At 45.9% G+C, this 20,883-nt stretch overlaps 1 protein-coding gene across 1 annotated transcript in view; it reads right to left on the bottom strand.

Moving 5' to 3' along the window:
* BRINP1 (bone morphogenetic protein/retinoic acid inducible neural-specific 1) overlaps positions 1-20,883 on the bottom strand; it is an 89,057-nt gene that overhangs the window by 16,581 nt on the left and 51,593 nt on the right. The window contains exons 3-5 of the mRNA XM_009888043.1: positions 10,879-11,069; positions 5,510-5,679; positions 4,097-4,202 (exon numbers count right to left, since the gene is read on the bottom strand). Of these exons, the coding sequence (XP_009886345.1) occupies positions 4,097-4,202; positions 5,510-5,679; positions 10,879-11,069 (467 nt within the window). The remainder of the gene's footprint in view (positions 1-4,096; positions 4,203-5,509; positions 5,680-10,878; positions 11,070-20,883) is intronic.

The following is a 20,883-nucleotide window of genomic DNA, read 5'->3' as shown; positions in this document are numbered from 1 at the left end:
ACCCACACATTTATCATCATACCCAGACATGGGCATATTCATATCAATATTTTTGGGTTTGTATTGAGCATCCTTATGACCACATCCTAGCAAGATATCTTACACGTACTGGGCCAGTAGCATCTCGCTCAGTCCTGGTACCCTCCTCCATTATTCATATGCTGTTCTGTACCATATCTAGTGACTAAATATTGCTGAAATTGGGCTGATTACGGCTGTCAGTAAAGCACAGGTGGGATTAATCATTTTTAAGGTAAGCTTTATAAACATGAGATTGTAAGAAGGTCATTCTGGTTGGGACCACTGCTCGGGGTGTTTCGGTTGCCACCTTTAAAGCAGGAAAGCTGTAGTCCCAAGGACTGTGAGAGTACACCACCCCACGGAGCAGCTTGCAGCCGGCCGTGCTCCTGGGAAAGCCCTGCTGCCAGCCACGGCCTGAACAAAACATCCCGAGATGCTGTTCTGTTCTCTAAGAATTTTCTTTGAATATTGCTAACATTAAAAAAATAAAATAAAATTTAAAAATCAATATTTCAGTGTTGTCTACTGATAAAGCAACCCCAGGTCAGCAGCCAAACAGGGGGGCAGCCTGGTCTTAAAGACTGATATACTGGACCATTTTCATGGGGTGAACGCCTCAATCCACGCAGGGTGTACAAGGAATGGGTTCATCCTCCACAGCAGCCTCAGTAGCTGATAACCCGTGCAGAAGGTAAGTTTGCTGCTGACAAGTGCTAGGGAGAATATCTTAGTTTTGAAGGTACCGCACTGATCAGAAGGAGGAATTCTGCCACTCTGTAAAGCATAAAGTTCCTCTTTAAAAATTAAGAGCAGCACAGATTCGGTATAGGTTTATCTTAGATAACTACAGGCAGAATATGAAGTGTCTGACAAGGGAACATGTCCTTAATTCACCTAGAAAAACTATTAGAGAGAGATGTTTGGCTTTGGACTGTATATAAAAGGCTTCCTGCATTAGAAGAGGTAAATTTCCCCAGCTCTAAATTAGAGCTATTTGAAACATTTTCCACAGAAGAGTTCTCTGTTGAAAACGCAGCTTCATTGAAGCATTTTGTGAGAGCGTGTTGACTCCAAAAGCACTTCTGAACAGGAAAGGTCTAAATGTATATTTCATACTTCCTCATTTTGTTTCACTGAAAAGCTGAAATGTTTTGTCTTGTCATTACTGCTCTGCCCATCTTGGCAAAGACTTTAATATTAATTATAATGCAAATTTTAATATTCTATTGCCATATTTGACATAACAAACTACCTAATATGCAATATTTCCTGTTTAATGTCACAACGTTTAGAATAGCACAGAGATATTTTTTTATCTTATTGAAATAGTGCCATGTTGCAGTATTGACATACACCGTCACACTGTCCAAGAGAATCATAGAATGGTTTAGGTCAGAAGGGACCTTAAAGACCATCCAGTCCACCCCCTGCCCTGGGCAGGGCCACCTCCCCCCAGCCCAGGTTGCTCCAAGCCCCGTCCAACCTGGCCTTGAACACCTCCAGGGATGGGGCAGCCACAGCTTCTCGGGGCCACCTGCCCCAGGGGATCACCACCCGCACAGGGAAACATTTCTTCCTAATATCTCATCTAAACCTGCCGTCTTCCAGTTGAAAGCCATTCCCCCTCGTCCTATCACTGCATAACCTTGGAAAAAGTCCTTCCCCAGCTCTCCTGTAAGCCCCCTTTAGAATATGTCTCTGGAATTTTAATTGCCCAAAACTTTTCAAAACGTTACTTTTTTCCACTCAGATTTTCAAATTTCAGCCTAGGACACTTTTCCAGGGAACACAAATTCCTGTCTCCCACCAGACCACTGTAGAGCTGTTAGCATCTCCCCCTCCCATGCTCTGGTTTACTCTTTTTCCAGGCAGCACAGGCAGCTCGAGCATCAGCCACGCGGCGGGCGGAGGCAGGTGAAGGGACGGTTTCGTGCCGGTGGCAGGGATGAGCCCTTCCAAGTTGAGATATTCTGTGATGTGAAGTACAAAGAGGTGCAGTCACCTGGGAGATCCCGCCCCACAACAGGATCCCCCCATCCCGCGAGGGGAGGCTGCATCACCGCACAGCCCTCCCCACGCACAGGACAGGGAACCTGCCCCCAGGTAGGGCGAGGAAAAAGGGAAACCACCTGAGCTGCTGTGACAAATCTACCTGTATAAATATCCCAGTGCAGCTGTCCGACACCGACGTACACGTGTGCTGGGTCCACATGGATACTGGTTAGTGATGCTTTTCTGCCCATGTAACCACAGGTGCGGTCCTGGACACCCCGCACTGTGCCCGCATCCAGGTCCTCCCCTAAATCTCCGGGCTGGCTGAGCTTCCCAAACCCTACACGCAGGCACGAAGGTAGCTTAGTTCTGGGTCCGGCCATTGCATCTCCTAAAGGTACATCTTTGAAACCACGACTCTCAGGGCCGGGCAGCAGCGAGTTGAGAAACAGAAATTCTCCCTGTCACGAAGATGCTGCTCTTTTATTGAGCCGTCCTCGGAGCCAGAGTGACACGAAGGTAGCAACATGGATTTCTGTCAGCAGCTCATGCTTGGCTGCTAATCAGATCAGAGGAGACTCGGTCACGATCCATTACCTGCAGCCCTGTGACTAATTCCTAATGAGGTCTCTCGGAGCAGAGGAAGGATCCTGGGTAATTATCCCAAGAACCACACTCCAGATTAGGCGGAAAACATTCAGGTGTAGCTTTAAAGGTCACTTTGTTCTATTAGGAAGAACTCTTACCTTCCTCCCTTCCCTCGCTGTCTCCCTTGGCTTAGTCTGGCCTCTCCCTGCACTGGGTTATGCCATGAAGCTCCACAAAACCCACGTGTGGTTGACCCCTGAGGTCCTCTGTCTGCTCCCATCAGAAATCACAGCCTCATCCACCTTACATCCCCTCTCTCGCCTAAATTTTCCCTCTTCCTCCACCTCCTTCCAGGCATCTTGCTTTTTCTCTTCTCTTGTAGGATCAGAGAGCCAATAGAGATCTATTGATTTACCTGCTTACCAGTTTGTCTGCCTATAAACTGAGCTGTCTGCTTATTTAGCTGTTTACCTGCTTATCTGAGGTGTCATCCTCGGGTTTTCATTACCAGCAGTCATCATCACAGTATATAAAAAGCCGCAAATTGTTTATTGTTAATTAGGTAAGAACCAGAACTAAGTGATTTAGATAATCACTGGAATAGTGAGAACAACCTGCCTATTATTTTTAAAGGCAAATAATAACAATAATAATATATCCACAACATGACTCAGTAAATGAAACCCAGTTTCCGTGAAACCAAGATTAAAACAGCACTCGCCAAATTATACTCAAAGCGGAAGATGTAACATAGCCCATTCATCTGAAAAATTAAAGTTTGTGCAAGTACAAGGATTCCAGAAATAAAACCATCTGGGCAAATGAGCAATGAAATCCCACATTTCCTTATTTTGTCAAAAACTTGGGAATAACCTTAGTAAATTACACACCCAGTGAATTTCCTCCTTCTACTGAAGTTGACTTCTTGCTAACCAGCATGTATTTATTTATTAATTCAGTCATGACCTCTATCTGTTGACTTCTGGACTAGCTCCCCAACTGGGACTGAAGCCATGGCTTCTAGCATCCAAATAAAACCTCTGCGACTTTTCCCAAAGATTACGGTCGTTGGAGAGTCCCAAAAGCTGAACTGCAAACCTCTTACGCAAATCAGCAATTTGGGAGGGACAAAGAGAGACGTGGGCAGAATGCCCCTTCGATATTAATGGAAAAGGTCGCATTTATCTATATCGATATATGTACAATACACCAAAAATCCATCAAAATTCAATGGCAGAGGCACCCAGACACTTCACTGGTGTCCAGTCTGCAGTTCCTTGCGTCTTTAGTCCCTGCCAAGCCCTGGGCTCTGCTGTGCTGAGCATCACATGAAGCCACCAGAAGCCACCGGTCCTGCTTCAGGGAACTTACAGCGAAGAAGGCAACCACAGCAAACAGAGGAGGGGAGAAGGCTAGAAAAAAAGGCCTCCCCTCTCTCCTTTCATCCCCCCACTCCACGCGCTGTATTACCATCGCCCTCGTTCCTCTGCCCTACCTTGCAGGTGGAGTTTGCTCTCAGTGCTTTGCAGAAGGACAGAACTCACAGAGTCCAGATTGTCGTAGCTGTTACAGCCCAGGGGGCCAGTCCGAGTTTCTGTTACCTGCGGAGGATGTAGAAAACAAAGAGTGTTCCCTTCGATGGCAGCATCACGCATTCCCCCGGCAGGTTTACACCTTGTAATATAATGACCCCTTGGCGCCAGCTGATGCAATCCAAAATGCATCTTCCCTAATTGGGGAAAAATGCCCCACACTGGACAGACACAGGTAATGTTTGGCACGCTCACAAGCTGAAAAAATAGTGAATTGTATCTGCTTTCTTTGTGGTAGTGCATGCTATTCTGGGCTTGGCAATGAGGTCCTGCAGATTGATGTTTCTCATAGAGGATCTCCATTGGAGAACATCAGAAGCCAGTAGAGGAATTATTCCCTGGCTTCTCTTATTGGAAAGCAAGATACAGAGATGGATTGCCAGCCCGCAACGGCGCCTAGTGCTCCCACAACATATGTGCAGACCATCCTTGAGCTGAGGATAGATGGAGGCACAGATGACCTGCGGCGCTGTTGCTGTGGTTGTTGCTGTTGGTTTCCAGCCATGGAGGAGAGCTGCCCTTCCTGAATTCACAAAGGGTGATTATCTGCTGTCACTGTTTCAATATCTCAATTCGATTTCCCATCCAGAAGGGAACAGACTCAGCCATGAGACACCACAGAACAATAACAAGAGCTGAAACCTTTCAGAAATGGCTAACAATGACGACTCCATCCACATCGCCTTCCCTGGAGTGAACTCTGCAACAATAAAATCCCTCCCCAGTATAGGATGATTGCTTTCAGAGAAGGCAGCCTTTGTCTGCAGAGCCATTTTCCCTATTTTGTATGCTCCGAGCAGCTCCCCTTCCTTCCTGCTGCAACCCCCAAGCTGTCTCTCAGTCTGTTTCATTCCAGATGCCTCAATAATGCCACACTGAGTTTTTCACCTTTTCTTGTAGTAAATTCATCTGAGAGATGTTCAGCAGTCTTACACCCACAAGAGGACAATAATTCTGGGTTGCACGGGGTTGCCCGTTTCACAGACCTGCCTTTCCCTTCCAACCTCCCTCGCTGATCTGGACCATCTGTTCCCTTTCTCCCTTCCGGAAGCCACCACCACACGTAGTGGAAGTCTCCTATCCTACATAGCCACCACACTGAATGCCCACCTCTTTTCCAAATATTACCAGCCCTGGGGAAATCAATTCTTCAGTAAGGTCCGTAAGAGAACAATTTACCCTGGGAAATCAGTGCAGGAAGAAAACTTGTGATCAAAAAAGACATCACACTGCACTGGCAAAGTCCTGCCCCAAATCCCTACAGTATTGGTACAGACACACAGTCTTCTTTCTCTTCCCAAGGCAAGATACAGTACCTTGATTGCTCCGGTAGAGATCTGGATCTCATGGAGTCTCCTCATGGTGCCATCACGGTCTACAAAGTAGGAGGAAGCAAGCTGGTGCAACGCCTCGACGCTCTGCGTAGCGTTTCCTGACTTTCTGTCGAGGCGGCTTTTGTCCATGTACATGGTCAAGGCCTCCTCTCCTGCAGCAGAAAGAAAAGGAGATTTCAGTAAGGCCCAGGAGGCTGCCACGTAGGGTCATCTTAACAGGAAGATATGATATTGCACCTAAAGAAAGAAAAGTCCAACACCCAAAGTACTCTTAAACGAACCTGCCCTTCCTCACCAGCACCAGAACCTCAGTGTAGCGTATCTGAGCCTCCTTCTCTCTTCAGCCAGAAAGGCAAGGTCCACCACACTTGTAGAGCAGCTCCACTGAATTGAGCAGACAACATTTTGGACATTCCATAGCCAGCATAGCTTTACCACAGCTGGTGGAAAGGATTCGGACCATTTGCCCCATTGGAGGAATGCTTTTCTCTGTGGGCAGTGCCTCTGGAATGATGCACTCCTGACCAGAGAAGAGGCCACTTTTATGCAATTCTCTCTGACCTGATGTCTAGAAGGAACAAATGACGATTTCAGTTGCAAATAGGACGTAGATGGATACAGAGGACAAACAAATGCTAGTGGTACCTCCTTAGCTTCCAGTGACCACGCAAAAGGGTAAGGGCAGGGGCTGGGAGGAGGAGAGCGATCAGAGGAAAGAGCAAATGTGAAGGTTGAGTTAAACCAACCACCCTTTCTGCTTCCCCCCCCACCCCTCCAGAGTCTCATTCAGTGAGTTTAAGTGGAGAGCGAAAAATAGGATGCAAGATAAGGGGGAGGAGGTGGTTTTGAGCCAGTAATCACAGAGAATCTGGGAGTGAAGCAGTTAAGACCCGATAGCACCAAACATCCTAAACATTAGCAGAGACCTGAATCTAACAAAAGATATATGAAAAGGACATGAAGCTGAGAAGTAATATTTACCTAAAAGTTCAATTTGCACTGTATGAGCCAGATTAAAATCCAGTTCATTCTTAACATAAGGCTGGCGCTATAGAGGGAGTAAAAAGGTGGAATACCATCCGGCATTCTCAACATCTGAAGTTCTGATTTTAATAAATGAAAAGAAGAGATACCCAGGAATGTGCCATTTCTACATAGCTCTCTTAATGAGAGAATGGTACTTGTTCTGATTTGATAGATGAACCACTGATGACTACACTGCCTCTGGCAATGATAGCACGGTCAAAAAAAATGCACCACCACTTTTTAGGCCAAGAAATATTTTGCTCTTCAGCATTTTTGCATACTTTTCTTTTAAAGAAAAAGCAATTTTCTTTAAAATATTTATTTGGACACATGAAATGATGAAACTAATAATTTCTTTTGTTGCATATATGCAAAAAACCCCCAACCAAACAACAAAACCTCAGTAAGCCGCGCCACCCCCACCCCGTCCCTTGCTTTCCCTGGAATTTTTCCAGCTTTTATGTGGAAGCCAAATGCCTGAAAACAAACCAAAAATATTCTGGCTGAAAATCAAAATATTTTTATTAGATTTCAGTTTTTCAAGTGATTGGTATGTTGAGGATTGGTTTTGGCTTTGAGATGAAAAACTGAAATTTTTAGTGGAAAGAAGACACTTTTCATCAAAAGAATTGATCAGTTGAAATCTTTTAATTGGCTTCATGGGTGCTAAGTCGAGAAGTTCGGCGTGTAAATCTTTCTCTCTTTAATATTTCGTTAAAAATAACATGCTATCCTTTGACCACAATCAAAGTTGTAGTAGTAACAGTATCACCATTGTTCCTTCTCACAAAAACGTTTTCCCTGCAAAATGATCAGCTTTGATTTCCTTTATCACCATTAACATTGTGTTGCGCGGCATGAGGAGACCTTGGCAGGGATCAAGGCTCTGGCACATCAGGCTCTATCCACACAAACAGCACAAAGACAGTTCCTGTCCCAGAGGATTTAAAACCCACGTATGTGACGAGACCCAACAGTTGTATACAGCAAACAGCCTGCAGAGCACCAGGTAATGAGATGACTGTGATTGGTGTGAGGAACAGCGGTCACCGCGCAGCAGACGCCCGGCCGCTGTCAAGGCATTTGGAGGTTTCATCTCCGAGACGAGTTTTACAGGGGGATTTAAAGAAAGGTCAGACTTTGTGAATTTTCATGAGGCAACTTGTTTGCCACCAAAAGGACATCTGCATGGGAGTGCGCCAAGAGGCTTGGGGGAAGATCAGTATGGAAGTGTTGTATTTTGAGCCAAAAGTTTTGTATCTGGTGTCATAGAAATATTTATTTATCTGCATGGAGACACAGCAGACATAACCGATGCTTTGCCTCCATTTCAGGAGGCTGTGAAAAGAGAGGGAAGACCTGGGATTATTCTCTCCTTAGCTGTAATTCTCAGAGCAACCTGTGGGATCCAGGTATCAACGCTTCTTCGATTCCATCAGTAACTGGAAAAAATAGATTTTCCTGGAAAAACATCATGCCTTCTTCGAATAGCCAAGGTGCAAAAAACCTTCTCGGTCCAGACCAGGTCATTTTAGTAGAGGAACGCTGAGACTGGAGATCCTTTGGGCAGCGAGCAACCAGGAAGCGTGGGTTGAATTGCATCAGGCAATAACACTGGTTGCACATGGGTGGGAGACCCACCATTAGCTTTCGGTCCCCAGACAACACGAAGCAGGCAATGAGCAGTTCCTAGACATCAGAGAGAGAGAAACCTGCGCTCTGGGGCAGTGCAGAGCAGTGATTTCCCCACACAAGGTGTCATTTTTCCTCCCTGAGGTGTTTGGACCCCTCCACTGGAAAGAAGAGGAAGAAAACAGGAAAGTAAAGCCCAAGACATTTGATACTTCTCCTGAGGGACAAACGCTGTCCCTAGGAGTGAAGGGTGCTGAGAAGAAGTAATGGTGCTGGAGACCCATTCTGTGTACATGTGTGCAGACCTGGAAAAGCACAGCATCCCCATGGAGAGTGTGCATGAGAAAGCAACCCTTAGATCAAGAGAGGTTAATAGACTTTTGCTGCATTATTAAGTCTTAATTTCTCATTTATGAAGCGGATGCTATGTTCAAAGTTGTCTTTCCTTCAGGGCTTTCCCTGCAAATTGGCTCTCAGCTCTGTGTGCTCCATCCTGGAGCACAGATGCCCTCAAAATGACCTGTCACCAATCCCTCTGTCAGAACTAAACTGGAGCAGAGCTGGTTTGTTATTAGGCTCCAGGGAGACCCGGCTGCTCTGTAGGTTGAGAGACATCAGAGCTGTTCCCCGGGTGGCCAGGTGTGAAAATAGCTGCTGCGTTCGGGTGGGCTGCCCTGATCCATCACCCATCCTCCTGGGCTCCGTGCAACAGCTGGCATTTAAAAGCCAAACAATTTCCTGCGTGTTTGTCACTTGTTTGCAACCTAATAAGACAACAGGCTGAGTTTACAACCCGCTGGAATCCAAAGCGGAATTCTTGTCCCTTTTCTGAGAAGACCTGAGGTCTTGGGAGAGCAAGGGTGCCAGGACACGTCTGCTTTTACACTCCAGTGGTCTTGTTTAGCCCACAGACTGCGATTAGAGTGTGTCCTCCTTGCATAATGCATGCTCAGCTTCATCTACATTTTCTCTGGGACTACCATTGCCAAGATAAATCCTTATTTTCTGCCCCACCATTGCTCATCGTGCTCTGGGCTGATGAAGCATTCAGCACTCTTCTCCAACACCGGTTCTTCTTACAAACCTCTGCATATTTAAAATTGTTGTGTTGTAAAATCAGGAGAAGAAACAAGCCACTGTGAATAATTCACAACCTCACCCAGGCAAAATTAAAAATATATTTTACCATCAAAGGTCTGTCTTATTTTGAATTTCCACAGATGTGAGTGGCGAGAAGAGGGAAAAAAAAAAAAAAAGCATATCATTGGAAAGAAAAGTAAGCCCGCAAAAAAACCACCTCTCACCACTTTACTGGATTCTTACGTGGCTCGCTTGGGCTCTGTAAAATATGGTCCTGAAAAGCAATTTCTCAATAATAAGGAGTTTATCTTCACGCAGACTTCATTAAGGCCTGATGGAGGCAGTCACTTGTACTCCTCCGTGCATGGAAACCCGCCTTCTCTCACACTTAGCGCTGATGGAGCAGACGGTTTGAACGCCTGGACTGGAAGAGGAGCCTGAGGTTCTTTGAAGGACATTTGCCACACGAGAGGCCATTTGACTTCAATGGAATCACGCCAATTTACCTACCACCTAATTTGCGCATGAATCATATGCACACATCTAATCTCATCTATGTCTCATCCGAGTGTCTGCAGAATGCTTTGGGAACAGACAGATGGCCAGAAATTCCTCAAAGTTCACCACAAACTTCACAGCGTGGCAAGGCTGGAGGTCAGGCACATTAGAAGAAGCAACAGCAGCAAACTCTGTACTCAAATTTGCCACTGCAGAATCCCTCTTACAGCAGTTCTCAAAAGAAAAGTATTTAAATGCACACCCAAAGGGGTAAAGAATGCCAAAAATAGTACAAGAACCCGAAAAAGGAAAAAATCAGCAGCAAATATCAAGAGGAGTTGCTGATTCTCACCCCTCCTGTTTTCAATACTCAGTGCTTGAATTGTTTCTGCAGCACCGCCAGCAGTGCGCGCACGTGGATTAACGGCCCCACAATGCTCCGTCTTATGTCATCGCCGACATCTTCTGCTTGCACACGCAAACCGCTCTGCAGTCCTTGCACAGACGTTCTGAATTTTTACTTAACCATTGCTCTTTTCAAAAGTCTACTCCACGTTACTGCTTTCGCTTATGCATTCAGCCCAGACCTTTCTGGCCGCCTCTCCCCCTGCCCTGCGCCTTCAACTCCCTTTTCCTGCAGCTCTTTAAAATTCCACCAGTTCCAGCAAGAAAGGATGTTTTTTCCTTCTCTTGCATTTGGTTTCATTGCGGTGGGGAGAAAAAGAAGAAAAAAAAAAAAAAGAGGGAGGGATCAACAGTGTCTATTGTCAAATTAAGGAGGGATGCGCAGGAATGGCAGACAGGCTGCCCGGCTAAATGAAGCGTGTTTATCGTGACGCACACCGGTACACACACGCCGTTGTCAGAGGCGCACAGGTGCACGCGTCGCGTGGATGCCGAGCTCGCACACACTGCGGGTTCGTTTGCAAAGGCTACGTGTACTCGGGGGGGAGGTTTCCCCACCATCTGACGATGAGACGGGGTCTGGCCGGGGCAGTTGCAGCCCGGCTCCGTGCCACCAGCCAGTCCCCACGCAACGCGGCCAAGGATCGCCGGTGCCTTCACCGCCCCACCGCTGACACCCGCGCGAGAGAACAGCCCCGGTCGCCACCTACCTCCCAGGGTGGCAGAGATGAGGATGTGGGTGCCGTACTTTTTGATGATGGTATCGATGAACTGCTGCGTGGTGGGTCTCCTGCCCAGGAGGCGGATGCTCCTCTGAAACTCAGGCATCAGGGGCAGTGGATTGTGGAGCAGGTCCCTCCGCTCGATGGCTGTGTTCCTCACCTTCCAACGGGCAAACTCCCTACGCGACAACACAGGAACACAACAGGGGTGAGGCTTCGAGTCCCGAGGGGCAGGGAGAGCCACCAAGGGCAGGGAAGGAGGATGGAGAAGGGACACAATCCTGGTGGACACCCTCACATGGATACACACGTGAGGCCATAAGGCTAGACAGAAGGGGAGGGGGAGGAGAAGAGGAAAAGCGAGAGATTACTGCACAATAACACCACACTTTGAGGATCAGGGTCTGGGCTGATGAGGAGGCAGTGTCAGAGTCCTCAGAGATGTCTGGCAGAGGACTGCAACTCTCTACAAAGAAAGCAGCCCAGTCCTTTCACCCTCACACACTTCTTCATAAAGCAGCAAACTCTGGTTTCTGTCAGCAGAAGAGCGGGTCTGTTAGCCAGACTGTAGATCCAGACCTGTCTGGTCATTGCCGTGTCCCCGTTTCCACAAGCCTTCCTTGTAGCGACTGCTTTTGCAAAGCGAGACAGAAGGAAACACACTTTCTCCAAACATCTTAATCTTTCAGCACCAGGGAGTACAGAAAAGATCATTTTGAAAAACAATACGCTTGATAAACCATCTAAAAGGATCGATTCAGATATAAGCAGAGGCCAGGATGAAAATGGAGGTTTTGTTTGGTTTTCTTTCTTTTTTTTTTTTTTTTTTAAAAAAAAAACAAACCTATAAAGTGAATTTCAAATCCCTTCCTTTAAACCGATAGCAACTGGGAAAAAAAAACAAAGTTAATGTTTGCAAAAGCAGCGCTTTATTGCAGGTATCCATTTTGAAACAACACAGAGGGAAATGCCTAGAGAAAACCTTGCACACCTGTGATCTAAAAATCAGGCCTCTGAAATACATCACCAGCCGAGCGCCTAAGAGATGAGAAACCTATTAACGTCCTTCGAAAAAAATATTGAGCAAGGCCTTCTTCTTATTATTTATAACTACTCTCCTACAACACACCTGCACTATCTTAAGCTCTCTCCCAGATAATCAAGTCACAAGCTTCTCTGTCAGTTTTCATTCACTTATGCCTGTAACTCGGGTTTAAGACAAAAATTTCATTTAAATAATAGGAAAGACAATACCTGGTACTGATGAGGCACTTTCTATCAATGTGTGTCAACCAGCACCGGCAATCCCACTTTGCTGGTAGAGACCCTGACGTGCGGGCAGGTCTGGGAGATGCTGTAAGTCAGCTGCAGAGCCAGGATCACAAACCAGACCTTTATTCCCAGGGTTGATCCTACAGCCAGTCCGCTTCATACGTGTTAGGTTATTTTACTTAATGCAATTACGCATGTATTTATTTTGATTGCACCCCATCACAACACCCCAGGCTGCCTAACAGCAGTTGCATTCATTAAAACAGCAAAGTGCCAGCTTTCTACTTCAAAATATCTCATTACACCTGAGCTAATGCCCCTCTGTAGCTCCTGGGCTTTCACGAGCCAAGTGAAAATGCCAAAACAAAACACCCCGCTTACCACATCCCAAGAGTCATTAGTGTCAGACCTTGAAATCTGCAGAAATATAGGTCTTTTCTAGAAAAAAACTCTGTCAAAAGGCCAAAAAACCCCACAAACCACAAACACAACCCCAAAAACTCCATACAGCAGGATCTTAATACCAGGAGTGGGAAAAACAAACACCTGCAGATAAGAAGTACGTTACCAGTGTCCATGTATTCACTGTACGGAGCAGAATACAGCATTTTTAGTATCTGTGGAAAAGATATGTTTGGGGGTCCCGCTGTTGATTTTAACAATAGAGAAAGCCTTAAAAGTAAAGACAAATAGCTTCTCTCCGACACTACAGAGAGAGGTTGCTCTAATCATTCTTGATCACAGTGGCAACGCCAAATCTCACTGTAGAAGGAAATCCCCTTTGGATGAAGGAACCGTCCCTTCGGCAGTTACGCTGCACGGGAAGATGCAGATCTGGATGCTAAGAGACAGGCAAGGTTTTATAATAAATCATTTATATTAAATAAATAAATAATTTATACTAAATAGAGATTCCCATGTTCAGCCTGGAAAAGAGAAGGCTCCGGGGAGATCTTCTTGTGGCCTTCCAGTCCCTAAAGGGGCTACAAGGAGAGCTGGGGAGGGACTTTTTACAAGGGCATGTAGTGACAGGACGAGGGGGAATGGCTATAAACTGGAAGAGGGCAGGTTTAGATTAAACATTAGGAAGAAGTTTTTCACTTTAAGGGTGGTGAGGCACTGGCACAGGTTGCCCAGAGAGGTTGTTGAGGCCCCATCCCTGGAGGTGTTCAAGGCCAGGTTGGACGGGGCTTGGAGCAACCTGGGCTGGTGGGAGGTGTCCCTGCCCAGGGCAGGGGGGTGGAACTCAATGATCTTCAAGGTCCTTTCCAACCTAAACCATTCTATAATTCCATGTTCCTATCCTGGAGATCATAACTAGCAAGCACAGGAATGATGCCATCTGTGCTTCCTCTCCAAAGACATAACTAACACTTCCTGTAAGACTCACACATACTTTTGCTCTCAGATGACCACTTCCTGCAACCATTATCAATAGAGTCAGGAGAGACTAGAGCCCTCCAGAGCCAGCACGTTTTCAGAGAGGGGGAGGGGAATGCTTTGTGTCCCCCCACAAAGCACAGAACGTTTGCTTTTACTGCTCAGTTATTTATTCCAAAGCAAACACCAGAGAGTCAAAATGTGTGAGTGTTCAAGTAGGGCCCTATTGATATGTCAACGCCCAAACCTCAGGAGTGCCTCCATCCAGTGTGTGGAGATGGACAGGGCCAACAGTTACAGTTCGGACCACACACCGGAAAGCAGTTGACAATAAAGACGGGAGAAGGTGGGAACAGAAAATAAGAATTTGGTAAACCATGTGTTCAAAGGGGAAGTGGGTTCATTTTTTACATCAGGTCCAACATCATCTCATGACACCACTGGCAGGAGGCAGAAGGAGTTCAAAAGAAATTATTGCTGTATCTTCAACTTTGCCTGCTGCCAAGGGACAGTTCCAGTCACCATTCATGCAATAGACAAACCCTTAGCAGAACCCACATCTAAAACATCACAGTGAAGGAGACTTTTTCCACTCTGCTCTTACACATGCTGACCCTCCCCAGGGCTTCCTACTCCCAGGACATATCGTTGAGGTGAAAGCCCATTTCTATTATAGTCTCCAAATGCTTGGATGTGTGGCTTTCATAACTGATGAGAAAAGCTGAGCAAATACGTATTATGAATAATTTATGCAACTAACTTAGATGTTTATCTTCTGCTCATAGAATATCCATGAGCCAGTTGCAATTCCCTCTAATTTATGCATTATTTGAATTTACTTAGTGACATTTTTCAAGCTTTTTTTTTTTTTTTTTTTTTTTTTTTTTTTTTAAGGGTTTTGCATAGTATTTGGCTGTATTCTCTCTTTGTGTGCTCTTGATTGGCTGGGACTGGTCAAGCAAATGATATGGTATTGTTAAGCTTCCTGATTAATGACCGTGAATACGTTTTAAACTTGGCTTGTGCAGTTCCAGAGTATTTTACTTTGAAAGCAACCCTCTCAATACCAGCAAACTTCCACGCAACCTATAGAACTCTGTGCTGTAAAAGGCACCCAAGGCCAAGATCTTGGTACAATTTTGGAAAATAGGCTTACCATAAATGGTTATGGCTAGTGAAATCGCTTAGAATTATTGAGGTGATAAAAAAAAAAAAAAAGGTATTTGCAGTGAACAGTATAGCTGTGACTTCAGGGAATGATCCAACCTGTAGCTCCTGAAGTCTGTGAAGAAACACCTCCAAGAACAGGTTTGCTATCAGCTTTCAATGATAGACTTAATTGTATCTTCTGCAGAAGCAGCTGCTACCACCAAAGCTGCATCCATGGCACTGCGCTAGGTAAGCATATTCTCATCGTTTATCACCACTGAATCTTTGGAGGATCTCCCAAGGCCTTGGAGTCGTGGATGATGTGTGCAAACGAGCACTGAAGTCTTTCCTCCCAGAAAGCATTCTCGGATGCCATTTCCCTGATCATTGTTCCTCAGAACCACCAGTGACACCGCAGTCTCAATGCCACTGCCTGGAAAGCACAGGTGAAGCCTCTGCAGGTCTCAAGGCACTTCATAAAAAGGGAAATACTGCACTGCCGCTTGCTCATTTTCCAGGTGAAAAAGTTGCAAAGACTCGACCAGGATTATGATGGCACCCCATGATTCGGTTAGGATTAGTGCAGAGTCTCCCGACCCTCAGGGGAAATCCCGAGCAAGGACCTGAGCTTCTGCCGGTGGGGAAGCTTTTAAGGGCTTCGGAAAGATGATAAACCTCTTAGCAAGGAGGAGGAAGAGTCTGTATCCCTGATACAGAGATGGGATAAGGAGAAACTATGACCTAACGTCTGAGTGGTGGGGAGAGGCACTTGTTTATGCTCTCATGTCTCGCCAGCGTAGACAGCCCATGCTAATGTGGAACGAACCCAGGAAAATGCCTGCCAGGTCAGCGGAGAGGAGTCTGCTCTCGAATGTCTGGTGAAAGCAGTGAAGAGCCCACTCTTTAATGGCTGGAAGGGGTCGGAAGCGCTAATGCCGAAAGGGGGAAGGGAGGTGAGAGGAAATAGAGGGATGAAGTGCTGCCTTAGGGAGGCACATAATTCAGGCCTTCCTCCCTGTCACAGTAAGGGGATGCATTTTATTTGTATTTGGCTATATCTGAGAAAATACTTGCCCCTTCAGAGTTTGCCTTAATGAGCTTGCTATCAAGGCCATGCATGTCAGAGGCAGAGGGAGCCACTAGGGATGTCTCAGTGCTCATTAGCACTATGACCCCTCCAGGGAAACAGAAAAAAGGGGGGGAAAAAATGCTGAAGAGGGAGAAAAAGTCAAAAGCCTGGACTGGGTACCTCACCCAGACCCCCACTGCACCAGCAGAGAGGCTACGAGAATCCGAGGGCACGAGCATCCCTACCCGGGGAGAGAAGTCTGAAAGAGAGAGGCCGTCGGAGCAAGTTAAATTCCCCATCTCCAAATGGCCAAGACAACCAAAGGACTTCAGCAAAGAAGCGAGCTCAGTACAGACCTCGGGGGCTAGCGCTTGGAACCAAAAAGAAATTAAACGCATTAAACAATGATCGAGACACAGTCTGTTTGAAAAAGGAAAAAAAGCAGAGCGGGAAGAGACTGAACAAAGCCTGTAACTGTCACGCTAACTCCAACATCCCAACACCTCCTGCTGCTGGATATACCGCCTGCAGGGCGGTTAGTGCATCCCACTCAGTGCCCACTCAGCAGACAGGACCAGCACCATCACTCCCTGGGAACTGGGCAAGGAGAAGGCACCAGCTCCTTTTTGTTCAGCGGTTCTTCATCTGTTTCATAGATCATCAAAGCCATCAACTGCTCCCAGAGGTGATGAGAAGACAGAGCCTTTCCAAAGGCAACACCCTCTTCAGTAACAGCAAGATACAACCATTGCTTCATGTCCTCTACCTGGCACATCGCACGCATTATTGACCCTGATGTCAGTAGGACCCCCAGAGCCAGAGAACTCCTAGAGACTTCTTGCTCTCTTGGATTTCGGTGTACATAGAATAGCATCTGCCTAGACATGTCTCTGCCCCTTGTTTTCATCTAAGCACCTCACAACCATTAAGACAGACATTTTTGGACACCCCTACTTACGTTGCAGACAAGTGTTATTAGCTGTTAACACGAGTATGAACCCAAACAGACAGATCTGAGGCTTTGCCCAGGTAAAAAAACCAAGTTTTGTGTTCTCATCAGGAACTTAGCCCTGAGTCCTCCAGAATCCTCTCAGGTGCTTCTACTGGGGGGGGGTGTCTTGTTTTGCCTTTCCTTTCCTCAGCCTAATCACCCCAGTCACGGGCCACACAAAGTAAGAGTTATCTTCAATCCTCAGGCGATTTCTCTTCCAGGTTACTGTGAGCCTTTGACTCCGCAAACAATGCCACGGGGGCAGGACACCAGCATGACAACAGCACTATAACGCTTATCTTTTACTGCCAGATCTGGCTTAATGCGAGTCTGTACAGGGTATCTGTGATTATGGTGGGGTCAGTGATGTTTTATTTCTCGTCTGTGCCCTCAAAATGCCAGACAGCCCCAGGCTGAGCAGTGCGATATTCCCATAGCAGTTTCCTCTGCAGCTTGGCCTCTTCTCTATCTCGGGCAGCATGAAGAAGTCAGTCTTCAAAGCTGAGCTTTTCAAAGGACCTACAAGAATTAGTTTCCTGTGAGGGTTTGGCACTCATCCCCCCTAATCTATTTAAGAAAACTCCAGTCTGTAGATTCAAACTAGTTCCAAATTAGACAGAGGATGAAGCTCTGTCGTAAGAAAGAGGGGGGGAAAAAAATACAAAAATCTAATTCCAGAGCAGTAGGAAAGAAATCACTTAAGCTGAAAGTCTGACAGCATTTTGCATAACAACCAGGCAAGCAGACAGGCTGACATATGACAGCTGGCAGGTGAGTAAGAGAAATAAATTGACTATTGATCTATTGATAAATGCCGTGCTGTCTGCAGCAGTTTTATTCCTATAGGGGCATTTACCTGGATGGGGCTGAACCCAAGGAGAGGACCATCAGTGCTTTGATCTTTCACCAGAACGTTATGGCAGAAATCAAACAGTGCCAGTGGACTACTTACTCCTTCATCTGTCTCCACAGGAGACCGGAAGAATCTTCTGTTGTTTTTCCCTTGGTCTGTACTTTGGCCACGTGCTCAATGTTGGCTGAAGTGTCTGAAACCTCAAGTATTTCCCCTTTTCTGGGCATTCATTTCAGCCTGTTGGATTTTCCTGCTACAAATAGAGTTTTGTTTTCATCTCTCTGATATTTTTCTTTAAAATATTGAATTGTTCCACAGTTGAAAACTTGGTTTTCTTTGTAGAAAGAGAGGGAGGTAAATAATAGGCCCAGAATGACATGAAGTTTGCAAGAAGCAAAAAGAAAGACAATGACTTCAAAGTTAGGTGGATTTCATGCGACCTTGACAGTGCCTCGTAAACAGATTGTTCCAGCGCTGAATTAAAAACCGATCAGACAGACATGACTCTGGGTCTTGCGTTCTCTCTTAGGATGGGACTACACTTGGGTCCTTTAGGAGGCAACATGTAACTGTTGAGCGATGAAGAGATTGATTTGTTTAAAAAAAGATGAAGCTGGAATGAATTCATTACTAGAGAGTCAAAGCAGAGTGATTCAGCATAGGTAAGTACAAGTTAACAGATAGGTCATTAAATTTGGGCATTACTAAGTTTGCTTGGTATTAAATTTGATCGTGGCCAGGACATGGCTATGATTCCTAGCCCTGACTTCAAACCTAAACATAGCTACCATTGCCATCAGACACTCGCAAGCAAACATGACAGAGCAGGTTCATACCCCTTCAACTGCGCAGGGTCACCTCCAAGTTATGTGTCTGTGCATCCTCAGAGAACACAGTAAATTCTAAACTTCTTTAACACAGAGGGAACCCACCAGCTGCCTTCATCTGTCATCTGTTGCTCTGCTCCCATATTTCACCTGAGTCAGCTGCTACAATTCCCTTTCATCACACCCATCAAGTTACACCGCAAACTGCTTGTGGGACATTTGTTCCACTCAACTTTCCCCATAAAGTTATTTGTGCAGATTCCATTGCAAACAGCACACACCTCGGGCAGTCGAGACAGCCTTTCCAACCCCAGCCTACTTCAGCCTTGTCCACCCTGCAGACTTGTTCATAAGTAGTTCCCATTACTGTTAACACCATTTCAGCCGTTTTCAGCATTGGGCTGACGGCGCTTCTTCTCAGCCACTACAATTTACATCGTGGTTGATACTAGCTGCTAGAAGCCAGAGTGACATCTCTACAAGGGCTCCCAGCATTGTTAGCACCACTGCAGCTTAACAAACATTAGCAACAATAGGAAATGTTCTGTTCTGTTGCTGTTTTCTTCCTAAAAGGTTACCTAAACCAGACATGGTTTATTAAGCTACTGAGGAAGCTCTTCTAATAGGCTGCAGGGTCTCGTGCTCCAAGCACTGGAATGGACAATGCTAACACCCGTTCCTTCACTGTGAATTATGATAAAAATCACAAGAGATGCACGCAGAACAATTCTCCCCTAGAATCCCTGAGGTAGCCTAGAGAAACTCATCTATGAAGCCAGCATTTTGAGTTCTACAGTTTCAGATTACAACACCACTGATACTATTTTTCATAGCATAGTCTCCTGGATTTATGTGTCTATGAGTTTGACCTCAAATTCAGGATCAAGCAGATCCTGGGAAGTCAAGGAGCTGTCAAGAACATGCTTTCAAAGAAGAGCACTTTTAAAGAAACAGATGGAAACATCCAAGTCATTGAAGGAATTTTAGATAGTCTTGAGGAAACCTGGGATAATCGGTACAATTTTAGGTTCTCTTTGCTGCAGTTCTTCCAATTCCCTTCTTGTTTGCTCCTTTGCTCAACACACGATCCTTCTCCAGAGAAGCTGATGGCATACAACAGCCAATTAGGCTTAACCAACCAAGAGGTTGGAAGGGAAGCAAAGACACAGGATGCTGTACAGCAACATGGAGCAAAGACAAGAAAAGGCCCCAAATTATTCAGTCTTGTGCTGTAGCAACTGCAAAAACCCCCAACCAACAACAACAAAGACCTTTTCACATTGAAGTGTTTGTTTGGACTCTAGTAGGTTAAAGGATTAAACTCTTCACGAAGACCCTCCTCATATGGCTAAAGAGCACATGAAAGTATTCAAACCTGTTACTTTTGAAAGCAAGTTTGAACTGGAAGACAGACAGGCAGCTTTTAATTCATAGAGCGGATAACAAATCACCCAGGGGACGACTGGCCCACACTAAGTCATGGTGAGCACTCTTTACCCACAGAGCCCCTCAGCAAGCTAGGCCTGCCCTGCCCCAAAATTCACCATCTAGACTGGGTCACAATTGCCCACCGGTGCTCATACGAGCACAACAGCATGAATCAAAGGCTGTTACAAGAACATAGTTTGGAACAAGTCATTTCATTAAATTGCACTTGCTTCATTTCCTGAAGATATAGGTGTGTGGACTACAGGGTTTTTGGTTTTGTTTTGTTTTTTTTTTTCCTAATTTTAGCTGCAGCAAGCTGATAACCTCAGCCTGTGACACCACAGCCCCAAGCTTTGCTCTTTACTTATCATGATTCACAGTTAACTCAGATGAAAAAAAACCACCATGAGAAACGTGGACTTGAACCTTAATTTCTCATGCTGCAGGCGAAGGTACCCGGCTGCTGCACTACTGGCAACTTAAGCACAGTATTTGTCAATACTGGGAAAGTAAGTATTGGAAATTTAGCCTTGATTGCCCATTTTTTCCCCAAAAAGCACAAAATTTTCTCCAACACAGCATGCAACCATGTTTCAAAACTTGAACTGTTGTTAGAAAATGGAGCCATCACCCCCCCTCTGGTCAGTTGTGCTACTGACTTGGCAAAGGCTCAAATTCACCGTGTCAGGAAGAAGGCAAAAACAAAAAAAGCAGCCATGTTCAAATACATCACCTGGGCACAGCTACCACCCCTGTGGGCTCAGCAAGAGCCAGCAGCGATGGGAAAGCTGTCCCCTCTCACCCACCCCCTCGCCCCTGAGTCATTCTCAGCTGATGGAGACACCAGCGATCATGTCAGGCTGGTGCTGGTGGGTGGCTCGGATGCCTGAAGACAGCCAGTTGGCAAAACCACCTGTTTACATCAGGGATCTCTTGCCACAGGCCAGTTGAAGGGCTTTTGCCCAGGTTATGGGAAGTGAAAGTGGCCCATACCTTTTCCTGCCAGGGAATATCCTTCAGATGG

The sequence above is a fragment of the Charadrius vociferus genome, unplaced genomic scaffold (assembly GCF_000708025.1).
Source record: "Charadrius vociferus isolate BGI_N301 unplaced genomic scaffold, ASM70802v2 scaffold56, whole genome shotgun sequence".
NCBI lineage: Eukaryota > Metazoa > Chordata > Aves > Charadriiformes > Charadriidae > Charadrius > Charadrius vociferus.
This window is presented reverse-complemented; position numbering and strand designations above follow the sequence as displayed.